The sequence below is a fragment of the Medicago sativa genome, chromosome 1 (genome assembly GCF_051527215.1).
Source record: "Medicago sativa cultivar Bolivia chromosome 1, Bolivia_mono, whole genome shotgun sequence".
NCBI lineage: Eukaryota > Viridiplantae > Streptophyta > Magnoliopsida > Fabales > Fabaceae > Medicago > Medicago sativa.
Window position 1 is genome coordinate 81468626 of NC_140749.1, and position 14504 is coordinate 81483129.

General features: G+C 35.5%; 1 protein-coding gene across 2 annotated transcripts; it reads left to right on the forward strand.

Moving 5' to 3' along the window:
- Positions 1 to 5854: 5854 nt before the first annotated feature.
- Positions 5855 to 14197, forward strand: LOC146958065 (uncharacterized). Of its 2 annotated transcripts, XM_085741194.1 has the most exons (5): positions 5855 to 6529; positions 6852 to 7715; positions 8848 to 10008; positions 11024 to 11455; positions 11537 to 14197. In XM_085741194.1, exons 1-5 carry the CDS (start codon positions 6370 to 6372, stop codon positions 13879 to 13881), a joined length of 4962 nt encoding a protein of 1653 aa, XP_085597320.1. In that variant the 5' UTR covers positions 5855 to 6369; the 3' UTR covers positions 13882 to 14197. The 2 variants fall into 2 exon arrangements, with proteins under 2 accessions (XP_085597320.1, XP_085597319.1); XM_085741193.1 differs by having other exon boundaries at positions 11024 to 14197.
- Positions 14198 to 14504: the final 307 nt, after the last annotated feature.

Genomic DNA, 14504 nt, shown 5'->3' on the forward strand with positions numbered 1-14504 from the left:
GACATCATGGCATTCAATGGTTCATCTTATGATAATACAAAAACATATGGAAGTGAGTGGAGAATTGGTCAAAAGACTTAAATGAGGGGATCAATCTGAGTTATAGACAATAAATTATATGACATTCAATGGTTCGTCTTATGATAATACAAAAACATATGGAAGTAAGTAGATAATTGATCAAAAGACTTAAATAAGGGGATCAATATTGGCCATCGTCAATAGGAGATGATGTAGTAAGTGCATGAAATAAAGAATTAAACAATCGTTTTGATGAAAGTGAGTAGAGAATTGGTCAAAAGACTTAAATGAGGGGATCAATATTGGTCATCGTCAATAGAAGATGATGTAGTAAGTGCAATAAATAAGAAATTAAACATCGTTTTGGTAGTATGACGCAAATCCATTAGGAGATGATGGAATCATTACACTAAGTGAGATTTATTATTAACATTTCAGGTGCTAATGACGGAAGGTGTGTCTTCGTGTGATATGTAAATATACATACATACATTCATATACACACACACACACACACACACACACACACACACACACACATATATATATATATATATAGGAGACATAATTTTGCTCAATCATAATGGAATGACAAGTAATAATCTGGTGATCAATTGTATCAATGCTACTAATTTCTCTTAATAAGGACACATGATTAAGAAGGAAACTGAGTAAACTATCATAATTTGTACAAGTGTAATTTTAATACTCATGATTTAAAAATGAAGTTTTTTTTTACAGGAAAAAAATGAAGTCTTTTCCAGGGAGAGAAAAAGAGTGTGGTTGCGAGGCTTACAACGAGGGAGTATTCACTTTGTGACGTGTCTAATTTGTGGTCAAATATTAATACATCATAAGGCGTTATTGAGTTATACACAATAAATTATATAACATCATGGCATTCAATGGTTTATCTTATGATAATACAAAAACATATGGAAGTGAGTAGAGAATTGGTCAAAAGACTTGAATGAAAGGATCAACATAGTAGGTGCATGAAATAAGGAGTTAAACAATCTTTTTGGTAATGTGACGCAAGTCCACTAGGAGATGGTGGGATCATTCAACTAAGCGATGTTTATTATTAACATTTTAGGTGCTAGTGAAGGAATGATTATCTATGTGTAATATATATTGAGAGAAAATAGTCATAATTTTGCTCAATTATAATGGAATGGTCAGTAAATATATGGTGATCAATTATATTAATGCTACCATGTTCTCTTAAACTTCACCATACTTTATTTTAGGTACATTCCAAGACTATTTATTTAGCTTTTACTATTAACTTACCAACACACATTTAAATTACAAGAAAATCAAATAATATAATAAGCACGCGCACACAACCGCCACACTTCTAAGCATAGATGATCAATTATATAAAATAATTTAGTAACCACTACACATTTTTTTTTTGACAAGACCACCACACTTTTAATGTCTTGAAATATTATATTTATAAACAACTAAATAAATATAGAAATAAATCATAAATTTAGATAAATAATTAATTAATTAACAAAATATATTATAAAATAATTAAAATATAAATAAAGCGTAAGATAGTTTATTATGCAAAGGATGATTATTTTATTATTGTCAAACCAAATTGATTAGACAAGTAATAGACAAGTGTGTAAAACAAGTTTTCTAATTAATTCAATAAAATAATTTGTCATACTAACGAAAAAATAGACAATGTGTTACAATTTCATTAAACTCCTAACAAAGAATCAAGTCATCGGATAAATATTAATTCAAATGTAAAAATCTCAAATTATTCTTAAATATAGATGTTATACTACTAGCACTCATTGTAATATTTGTGATGAAACCATTTGGCATGTGCTTTATGATTGAATATGTGCTAGACTTTTGGGACCTTATTATTGTTAAGGACTAATGGAATGGGTTGTAGCGGTTCTATTGGATGCTAACTTGTGTAAGCATTGCGTTGAAGCAAAATCATTTTTGATGTTTTCACGATAATAAACTCTTGATTTAAATAATTAAAATTATGATTCTATTTTTTATTGAATGTGATTTCTTGAGTGAAAATTAATAAGACAAATTTTGGTAAATTACATCATCGAGTTAAGGTTAAATAGTTGATTGTGAAATAATAAATCAAATCCATTCTGAAAAGGTTGTTTTCTCAAAGTTTAAGATGATGATCCGAGAACAAGCACTTGCTTGGGGACCAAGCAATACAAAAAGTCACAAGGTAAAAAATAATTTAATTATGAAGAAATAAAAAAAGACGATGAGGATCATAATACAAACAAGAATCTTGGCGGACAAGCAATTCAAAAGTAATAAAGTACATAAGTCTTGGAGGAAAAATGATGAAAAAGTAATAAAGTACAAAAGTCTTAGAGAACAAACAATTCAAAAGTCATGAATTACATAAGTCTTGGAGGACAAGCGATGCAAAAGTAATAAAGATTGTAGGTTTTTGAGGACATGCAATGCAAAAGTGATAAAGTACACGAGTCTTGGAGGGCAAGCAATTCAAAAGTAATAAAGGCTGTAGGTTTTGGAGGACTAACAATGCAAAAGTGATAAAGTACACAAGTCTTGAAGGACAGGAAATGCAAAAGTAACAAAGTATGTAAGTTGGAGGACAAGCAATGCAAAAGCGATAAAGTACACAATTCTTCGAGGGCAAACAATGCAAAAGTAATAAAGTACATAAGTCCTCGATGACAAAAAATGAAAAAGTGATAAAGTAGAAAAGTGGTTGAACCTTTCATATTCAATATGTATTTAAAGCTAAAACGTAATAAGTAAAAGTTACTTTTACTCAAAAGTAAATTGGTTATCCTCTTAGTTATAAAATATGCGGATCAAGAAACTACATGGCATAAAACAAATAGATAAAATGATGAATGACATTTCAACAATTTTTATTATTGTGAATTTAGAAAGAAAAAAAAACACGCCAACAGTTTGATATGTGGAGCAAAATTAGCAGGAACCAAATTCAAAGTGATCACAGATAATAAAACAAGATAAAGAACACGATGATATGTGTTCATCTAGTTCGGCTTGAATTTGACCTACGTATGATGGATAGAGATCTCTCTAATTCACCATGAAACAATTATTTACAAAGAAATACAAGGGCTACAGGAAATTAGCCTTCAACAAGCTCTCTAAGAACAAACCCTAATTTATATATTATTTTTTCAAATCCCTTCGTGTAGCTAGGAGACCTTATGATTTATCCACCAAAGTGTTTTCTAACCCTAGTTTCTATCCCAAAAGGAACCAACCCTCGACCTTTGATTTCATAAAGTTTATCTCTTTTGATAAACTTTAACTTGCCTCTCTTTCGACTCGTTAAAAGTCTCATTTTTTATCTCATTTCTTAACTTATTCCCAAAATATTAAAATCCACTTTCGACACCGTAGTTTTTTCTTTATTTCTAACATTGACATTGTAATTCCATAAAATTTAAAAATATAGCTATTATCGATGAAATAATAATGAAAGGGTTTTTCTACATGTGAATAATAGTGAACTCCATAAGAAAACGAATTATTATAAGAATATGAGTTTAACTCTTTGATATAATAATTTTTAACCAGACTTTACTTACTTTTTAGTTGAACTTCATGTTACTAGTGTCATTCTACTCTAGGAACAAGAGGGTTTAACACAAGATTTTTTATTTTTTATAGTTTAATCCTAGTTATTTTTAAAACCACATGCATGTATTAATAAGTTGTGATTTGTCAAATGTGTAGTTTAGTTTTTAATGATTAACAATAAAATAATTGAAATGAAAATTGAACGCAATTTTTATACACTATCACGTTAAAAAAATGATGTATTTCTATTGTTAAAAAAATAGTGTTTTTAATTCGTTAATTAGTGTAACAACACATTATCGAATATACGTGTAACTTTTTTATAGCAACACTCTATAGATTAAATCCATCTATTTTTTTGTGTGGCTAAATTACACTATTCACCTCTCAACTTTCACAAATCAGCAACTTAGACCATTTATGTTAAAAAAAATAATTTTGATCCCTTAACTTTAGTCCCTTTTGTGAAGGTCAAGCCCCAGTTTATTTCAACCTGATTAATGCATGTGTGGACATGTCTATTAAGACATTAGTTACCATTGTGATTATTATTTTTAATGAATTAAATTAAAAAATTTACCCAACCCATACAGCGATTTTCATCAATGGTTTTGGATTTTTTCTTGAACTTTATCAAAAAGAAAGTTGTGGTGACGAAATTTGATATGGAAACTGTGTGCATAACCTTTCCTTTCCTCTTACCGTGTATCTTATTCTCCTCAGTATATTGTGTCCTTTCATTCATTTTTCCATACCTTTCTACAACGACGGATCCGATACTTCCTCATGACCCAACACTTCTTTCCCAAAATCCAATACAAGCACCCCACACACGACCACTGTGGCGGCGCGTGGCGACGATCCATAACCCGTTACCTTCATGGCCTCAACTTCAACCACGATCTTTCCTTCCTTGAAGGCGACAAATCACAAGACAAAATCGACTTCGAGTTTCTCGGCAAAGACACCACAATCGCTCAAACAAACTATTTTGTAATGGAAACAGAGAACGAAACCATGAACTTTGTGTAGATGGGTTTTTTGGTGGATTCATGACAAACGGATTTGGTGAGTTTCAATGGATCTATAGAAATTACAATTTCCTTCGAGTTACGATGGATCTATAAAAGGTAGTTTTTTTCTTTGATAACTATTCCCTTGTTTGATAATTTAAAGTTTCTGATTAGGTTTTTAGTCGCCATACATGATTAGTCTGAAGTAGATATGAATGCACAATCACACGTTTTGGAAATATGATAAGGAATCATTGATGGAATTTGGAAACGAAATCGACGAGTGAGAACAACATGCTCGATCAAGTGTTTTGGAAATTGAAATGGAATTTGCTCTCATTAACATTGAAGCAATTTAAATGGTTTTGAAGATGAATCTGTGTTCATTGAGTTTTGAAAATTTAGTCGAGGGTATGAAGATTATGTAAGAAAGATAAATATAGAGTTGAAGATGAATCTAGGGTCCCAATTTAGGGTCCAGGATGTTATACTGGATTAGTCTGAAGCTGATATAAATGCGCAATCATATTTTGGAAACATAATAGGAAAATATTAATGGAATTTGGAAACATAATTGATGAATGAGTACGACAAGCTCAACCACATGTTTTGGAACATAGCCTGCTTGTGTTGGCACCAAGACGTTGAAATTGAAACATATTTTGCTCTTCTTGGCATCAAAAGGATTTCAATGGTTCTGAAGATGATTATGTGTTCATTGATTTTCAAAAATTTAGTAGAGAAGGATCCTAATTGCCTGTTTGGAACCGCGTTCAAAGGGCTTCAAACATACGACTACATATAAGATTAAAAATCTAACTTCACAAAATTCAAGTTCAGAGGACATTGGAATGCGAGAAACTTAAAGGAAACGTATATCCAAACAACACTCACTAAGAAGATGAACATAGAGTCGAAGATGAACTTAGGGTTCCACTTTTGCAAATGAGTTAAAATTAAAGGTCAAAAGTGCTATTTTAGAAATAAACGGGCCTAAATCAACAATTTGTGAAAGTTGAGGGGCTAAAGTTGAATTTAGTCTTTGTGTAAATTTTGTCAAAAATTAGAGTGAAAGATACGAAAGCAAAATGAATAAAAAAAACAAAAAAAAAATAATAAAAAAATAGTATAGTAATAGCGGATTCGAAAGAAGTTGAAATATAGTTTTGCAAATGCTTTGAGATCCGCTACTACTTGAATTTCTCTCTCTATTCTTTCTCTCTAAACAAGTTCTCTTTTGTTCCTTATCGTCTCATCACGTTCTCACTTTCTCCCCCCAAACAAATTTTCCACCATCACCACCCAACAGAATCCGCAACATAATTTCTCAGTTTCTCACCCCCTCACACATAGTCTAAGCTATAGACACCTCCCCATATTCAAATCTACACCCATGCCTTCTTATTCTTATTCTCACTCACTCTTCGATCTGAAACACCGCCCCTGAATACAATACATATTCTCTATATATATTTATTTCAATTCTCTAGGTTTTCTTTCTTCTTTGCGTTTTGAGGATTTCGGTGTCGTTTTGGAGCTGCGGCGAAGACGGAATATAGAGTTTTCCTTGTGGCGGTGTTTAATTTGTTGCCGTTTGTGGTTTCTTGTTCGATCTGTGGGCACGGAACCTAGCGAACGGAGTTTGAATATTAAGCTCTGCAAACCCTAGATTTGCCTTGCGGCGGTTGTTTGCGGCGGTGAATACGGTGTAGCTGCCCATGCTATTGGGTTGATATTGATGCCGCCAGAACCATTGCCTTGGGATCGTAAGGACTTCTTCAAGGAGAGGAAGCACGAAAGGTCTGAATCGGTTGGCTCCGTGGCGAGATGGAGAGATTCTTCTCATCACCGAGATTTCAATCGTTGGGGATCCGCCGAGTTTCGCAGCCGACCGCCTGGTTAGTTTCCGGTTCTCCGCTCTCTTCCGATTCGTTATCTATGCTTTTGTTTAGTTTTTGCAGAAATTTGTTATTAGGTTTTGTTATTCTCTGCGTATTTGATATATTGTTGAAAATTTGAAACTGAAACCTGCGTTTAATTTTGAAGATCTGTGGCTATAGTTGTTTTCTTTAAGCTTTTTAAGAGAGGAGAGAATTTTTTGCAAGATTTCTTTGTTCTATTTTGTGTTTTTTTTTTCTTCTCTTTTTTGTGGGTAGGAATATATACTTTGCTTGTGTTAATTTTTTTCTGTTTTCCTTTTTGTTCAAATATTTTCTGAAGGTCATGGTAAGCAGGGTGGTTGGCACATGTTTTCTGAAGAGCCTGGTCATGGTTATGGTGTTTCTCGGTCCGGCGACAAGATGTTGGAGGAAGATGGTCGGCCGTTGGTTTCACGGGGTGATGGAAAATATGGCAGGAGTAGTAGGGATAATAGAGGAGGTCCCTTTGGGCAGAGAGATTGGAGAGGTCATTCGTGGGAGGCCAGCAATGGTTCTCCGAATCTGGCGAGGAGGCCGCAAGATATGAATAATGAGCAGAGGTCAGTTGATGATTCCCCAACATATTCCTCTCACCCACATTCTGATTTTGTAAACGCTTGGGAGCAGCATAACTTGAAAGACCAGCATGCTAAGACGGGTGGTGTCAATGGGTTGGGAACAGGCCCAAGATGTGATAGAGAGAATTCTTTGAGTTCAATTGACTGGAAGCCGCTTAAATGGACCCGATCTGGAAGCTTGTCTTCTCGAGGCTCAGGTTTAAGTCACTCAAGTAGCTCGAGGAGCATGGCTGGGACAGATTCCTATGAAGGAAAGCCCAATTTGAAACACAAAAATGTCACTGCTGTTGAGTCGCATTCAGGGGAAGCCACTGCATGTGTGACATCTTCTATGCCGTCTGAAGATGCAACTTCTAGAAAGAAGCCTAGGCTTAATTGGGGCGAGGGACTCGCAAAGTACGAGAAGAAAAAAGTTGATGTACCTGATCCAGGATCAAACAAAGATGGCTCGGTTTCGTCTGCTGGTAATATGGAGCCTTGTAGTTCCATCAGCCCCAACTTGGTAGATAAAAGCCCAAAAGTTACAGGATTTTCAGACTGTGCATCTCCTGCAACTCCATCTTCCGTTGCCTGCAGTTCCTCACCAGGTATGTTGTGTAGCTTTCTTTACTACTGTGTCAGATCCTTCTGTTGTAAGAGCAAAATGACAATTTAACTTATAGAATTTACTACTAACATCTGTTTGTGCAATGATTAATGTCTTGTTGTATCACATATAGGACTGTGGTGAATCCTATTTTGCGACATTGTATTGTTTATCTTGGTGTTCGTGAATAATTGTCTGAAAGAGTAGTCAGATATTAATTGCAATACTCTTTAGTTTTCACCACTGCTTTTTTTAGTTGCAATTTTAAGATTGGATTAGGTGTCTTTTGCTTCATTGATGTTTTCCTTTAACCGTAGTGATTTTCTCTTACCCTGTTATCTATTTCTAATCATCTTCCCTTCTTAATATGTTTCTTCCATTAATAAAAAACGATTTCTTTCGTTGATGTTTCATTGTCCAGTTATCTTCGATTTTTGTTTCCATTAATTTTCACTTTTAGGATGATACGGTCTCTCAACATGCGTACTCTTAATATGCATCATTTCTTTGGCTTAATGAATTTCTTCTTTTATTGAAGAAGAGCAGGTTTGCTATGCTATTTTGTTTGAAAATGTTTTTTAGGTGTATTATTCATTTAATAAGGAAAAAAACACTTTGAGGAGTCTAAGTTGAGTGGAAATCTGTTTTGGGCATATTTAATTGATTTATGGTGTTCACTTGAACAGTTTTATTGCTGCCTTCAGTTTTCAAGTGATATTTAGATGCTGATCCTTGAACATGTATTGTGTCCCGACCTCTGCTTTTAAAACTAGGTAGTTTGAATAGGAAAATTGTACCTCAGGATATATCTTCTACAAACGGATTTCTATTTCGAGATAACTTGTCGAATAGAATGGTTGAACAAGGTCAATCTACTGACAGTTATTAGACTATTTGTTCTTAATTGTAAATATGGTTTGACATGATCTCCTATAATTATTAAAACTATTGTTTTGGTCTCTTTATACTCTTACTTTGGCACAATAATTTTTCCCCGAGCTTAGACGAGAGATGATAATTTTGATTTCTCATTTGATTTTCCTGTCATAGCAATTGATGTATTACATGTACTGCTTGTGTTTACCCTGCATATATTATTTTTATGCCAAAACCTAACTTCAACCTTATTGCAGGCGTGGATGATAAATTATTGGGGAAGGCTGGAAATGCAGACAATGATGTCAGTAATTTGACTGATTCACCTGCTCCTGGTTTTCAGAATCTCCTGCAGAAGTTTTATCTTAACCTTGATAAGTTGGATGTTGACTCCTTGAATAGTTTGGGCTCTTCAATTGTTGAGTTAGTACAGTCTGATGATCCATGTTCTGACGATTCTGGTCTAGTTCGGACCAGTGCTATTAATAAGTTGCTGATATGGAAAGCTGACATTTCGAAGGTATTGGAGATGACTGAATCTGAAATTGATTTGCTTGAAAATGAACTGAAGTCTCTAAAATCTGAATCTGTGGATAGATCTCAGTGTCCAGTAGCATCGGGCTCCCAGCAGGCAGATAGCAGTTCAAAGTTTTACGAACAGCGTGTTGAAGTCTCTCAGAAGGTCATTCGGCCAGTACCATTGAAAATTATTTCTTCTGATGAACCCAATACAGTGAAGATGCCCCAGTCAACTAATTTATGTAGCATTCATGAAAATGACAAGGAAGAGGATATCGATAGTCCTGGATCAGCAACTTCTAAATTTGTTGAGCCTCTGCCGTTGGTAAATGCAGTTTCTTCAAGTGATACCAGGGGCTATGATAACTTATCAAGGGACATGAATGCTGTTCAATCTACTATGATGAAATGCTTTGTCCGCTGTAATAGGAAAAATACTAGTGTACCTGCCTGTAATGATGTCAATACACCTACAGAAGTAAAGGATAGGTTGGGTGATGTTACCTTTGGAGCAAACTTATGTTCTAGCTACGGGGATACTTATAAGTCAATTATTGCTTCAAATAAAGAATCTGCAAACAGAGCGCACAAAGTATTTACCAAGTTAGTTCCCAAAGAATGTAAAAAGCATGGTAACATGGGAGTCAGCAATGATTCGTCCTCTCATACATTGATTGTGCAAAAATTTGCCGAGAAAAAACGGTTTGAAAGATTTAAGGAGAGAGTTATTGCACTCAAGTTCAAAGCCTTGCATCACTTGTGGAAAGAAGATATGCGCCTACTGTCTATTAGGAAATGCCGCCCAAGATCGCATAAGAAAAATGAACCAAATGTGCGAACTACCTGTAGCAGTAATATGAAGAACCGATCTTCCATTCGTTCACGGTTTACTTTCCCTGGTATAGATCTTTCCCCCGAATCTTTTGCTTAACTTATTCCAGTGAATGTGATTTTGCATTGTCTTTCAATTTGATGCAGTTCAGTTATGTCATGTAGTTTACGAATGAGAATAAAAGAAATAATGACAGGGTGGTTGTTGATGTACTGAAATAGGTTTGTTTATATTAAGTTTACCTAAATACTCTGTCTTAAGAGTATAAGAGCTTTGCAAAACCTTTTCAATTTGATTTTAAGACCTTTGAGAGTCGGTAAATTCTTTTAATACTTATAGTGTAAAATTGTTTACATGATTATGTGGCATATTATTTTTTGGTAAAAACAGCATAGTTAAATTATTTTCCTGTGTTTGATGTGTTGATATTATTTGGCTTTCCGTTAATTGTTATGGTGTACAGTTATTTCCGCAATTGGTTTTCATTACAACATTCTTTTGCATATTACTTTTTGGTAAATTGCCATAGTTAAATTATATTTTTGCTGTTTGATGTGATGAGGATCTATGACTCCGTAGTTGCTTTTTTGTTGTCAAATTCTGATAGAAATAATTAAATACGATCAAGTGGCTCTGTGATGCTGAGATCTCTGTCACAAGATGTGACTGTCTGTTTTTCTTTACCATGCAGCTTTTATTTTTCGTATGAAAAAAAGATTCTTTCAATTCTAATGTTCATTTTAATGCTATTTATACCTTCGACATAATATAGGGTAGATACTACTCCCTCCGGTCCTATTTATAAGAGAAATTTGGGTCAACAAAAGTGGATGTATTTGGTCCAATTTTTTAACCAGATACATTAACTTTTGTTGACCAAAATTTCTCTTATAAATAGGACCGGAGGGAGTATTATTTGACCCGGGCTTGTACAAGATGATTGTATGTAATTTTAGAGTGGTGATACCTGTGATGATGATGTTTTATTTTATAGTTGTTTGTTGAGTTCCTAAAATATCTAATCTTTTTGTTGTGATGATTACTAAGTATTTTTCTCATTCTTCATTTTCCAATGAATGCAGCTGGAAACCATCTAAGCTTGGTTCCAACAACAGAGATTATTAATTTCACAAGCAAACTTCTGTCAGAATCTCAAGCACAACTTCAGAGAAACACCTTGAAGATGCCTGCATTAATATTGGACGAGAAGGAGAAGATGGTTACAAAGTTCATATCTAGTAATGGGCTGGTTGAAGATCCGTTGGCTATTGAGAAAGAAAGGGGTACGATCAATCCTTGGACATCAGAAGAGAAAGAATTATTCTTGAAGAAATTTGCTGCATTTGGAAAAGATTTCCGGAAAATTGCTTCTTTCCTTGATCACAAGACAACTGCAGACTGCGTTGAGTTCTACTACAAGAACCACAAATCCGAATGTTTTGAGAAACTGAAGAGGAAAGATGTTGGTAAGCTAGGGAAGTCATATGCAGCTAAAACTAACTTGATGGCATCAGGTAAAAAATGGAATCATGAAGTTAATGTTTCTTCACTTGATATTTTGAGTGCTGCTTCAGTGATGGCAGATGTCATTGCAGGTAATAAAAGGATACGAGGAAGATTCCTTCTGGGATATGGTAATGTAAAAGCATCAAGGGGCGAGGACAGCATTATAGAGAGATCAAACAGTTTTGACACTCTTGGGGATGAAAGGGAGACTGCTGCTGCAGCTGATGTATTGGCTGGTATATGTGGTTCATTTTCATCTGAGGCTATGAGTTCCTGCATAACAAGTTCAATTGATCCTGTAGATGGTAACAAGGAAACGAAGTTCTTGAAAGCAAACCCTATATTCAAACAACCCTTGACACCTGATATTTCACAGAATGCTGATGATGAGACTTGTTCAGATGAGAGCTGCGGCGAAGCTACTGAGTGGACAGATGATGAGACAGCAGCTTTTCTTCAGGCTGTATCATCTTTTGGTAAGGATTTTGCGAAGATATCACAGTGTGTAGGTACAAAGACCCAAGAACATTGTAAACGTTTCTTCAGCAAGACTCGGAAATGTCTTGGATTGAATCTTGAAAACCCCATACCTGGAATTAACGGATCCCCGTTGAATGATGATGCAAATGGCGGTGAGAGTGATACAGATGATGCATGTGTTGTTGAGGCAGGCTCAGTGGTTGATGCTGATAAGTCTGGAAATAAAACAGACGAGGACCTGCCTTCTGATGCCTTGAATACATTCCATGATGAATCCAATCCTCTGGAAGCTACGAGCCTGTCTGCTAAATTAAATGAATCAAGAGAAATCAGTGGGACCGAAGTATGTCTTGAAAATGTAGATGTGGCTTCCGTTGTTTGTGCAATTAATGTTGAATCTAAGCTAGGCTCTGATGTTAGTGGAGTTGGCTTGTGCACAACTGACAAGTCTGGTTCAGTCAATGGAGTTGGCTTGGGAGGTACAGTTAGAGAATCTATTTCTGCTTCAGAAATAATTAAACCAAGGGAGTGTGGTTCTGTTGCTTTGGATAGAACGGTTTCCGAGGGTTCTTCTGGGGGTCTTTGTCTTGGAAATGAAGTGGAAAGGCAAAGAGTGTCGGCACCCCAATGTGTTGTTGACAAAGATGTTAAACATATAGCAGATGCAGGTGTTGTAGTTGAGTTGAAAAGCTGTGTCTTAGAATCGAGCACTGCAGCAAATGTTTCATTCTCACCTGTGGTCAATTCATGTTCAGGATTGAGTTTTGGTTCTGAAAATAAGCATGTCTCCTTTGGAAAGCCTCATACGTCAGCACTGTCTATGAGTGATCTTCAGGCAACTGCAAATTCATTGTTGCTAAAAACTGCCGCTGCTCAATGTGAGAAAACAGTTAGCCAGGATCGACTGTCCTCTACTTGTGATATTCAGGGAGGTAGAGATATGCGGTGTCATAGCTCTGGTAGTAATGGTGAACATCAGCTTCCTCTTTCCGGGAGCCATGTTGAGACTGTTAGTGTTCTCCAGGGCTATTCCATGCAGGTGCCCATAAAAAAAGAAGTGGATGGGGATGTGAATTGCAGCAGTTCAGCAGCTGAGTTTCCTCTTCGACCCCAAAAGGTCAAACAGACTGATGGTCATTTCAAATCATTATGGCATTCTTCGGATTCAGAAAAAACATCCAAAAATGGTGATGTGAAACTGTTTGGAAAGATATTAACCAATCCATCTTCCACTCAGAATCCTATTTTGACTGCGAAGCGAAGTGAAGAAAATGGTTCCCATCATCCCAAGTTGAACAAGTCTTCTAATCTGAATTTTACTGGCCATCAAAATTCTGATGAAAATTTAAAATTTTTGAAGTTTGGCCTTGAAAATGTTCCAGTGATGAGTTATGGTTATTGGGAAGGGAATGCAATACAAAGTAGACAGTGTGGTCTCCCATCCTTGACCGATTCTTCTTTCTTGTTAGCTAAATATCCTGCTGCGTTTAGTAATTATCCTACATCATCTTCCAATTTGGAGCAACAGCCACCATTGCAGGCCTTTGCCAAGAATAGTGAACGGCATTTGACTGGTGCATCTACTTTTACAGCTAGAGACATGAATGGCAGCAATGCGATGCTTGATTATCAGATGTTTAGAGGTAGAGATGGTCCACAAGTTCAGCCATTTATGGTTGATGTCCAACACCGACAAGATGTATTCTCTGAGATGCAGAGAAGAAACAGTTTTGAAGCAATCTCCAGCTTGCAGCAGCAAGGAAGGGGAATGATGGGAATGAATAGCGTTGGAAGGCCTGGGATTCTAGTGGGAGGATCGTGCAGCGGTGTCTCGGATCCTGTGGCGGCAATTAAAATGCATTATTCCACCAATTCTGACAAGTATGGTGGTCAAAACGGAGGTGTTGTTAGAGATGATGAATCTTGGGGAGGGAAAGGGGACTTAGGCAGGTAGTAGATGTGCTTGGTGGCAAAAAGAGTTTTGCCGCTTCCTGTATAATAGTTTTTGTTAACAGCACAATACAGTGTAGGGTGATTTAATGGTTCTCAAGCCCTTGTTTTTTGGTAAATTATTATAAATTAGGTGCTTTTAATGTGGCAGCAGCTTTGTATTTGTTGTATTTGATGAAAATACAAAAATAATCTCTGGAAAAAGTTAGGAGAGGGGCGATTGCCATTGCTGCTCATACTTGAAATCATCTGGATATTTGTTTGAAGTTTTGACAATTCATTTCGAGGTAGAATAAGAGGGCTTGGTATGTGTTTCAAAACTTTCTTAACTTTTATAATTCTTCTTATTTTTTCTATCAGTAAATTATAGTAATAGAATCAATTAAAGAAAAATACAAAAGTTGTGTGTGACGGGGTCCACTTTTAACATAAATTTTTATTCAAGTTAAGGAGATAGAGAGGCTTTTTCGGAAGAGTGGAGAATAAGATTTTTTCGGTATTATTTCCCACGTTGCCTTCCTTCATTTTCGCCGGTGATGGCAGACCATTATTTCTTTATTTATCTTTTTCAACACCAACACTAGTAGATTTGATGGTGTCCTTTTACCTAAGTCAATAAAGTGAAAG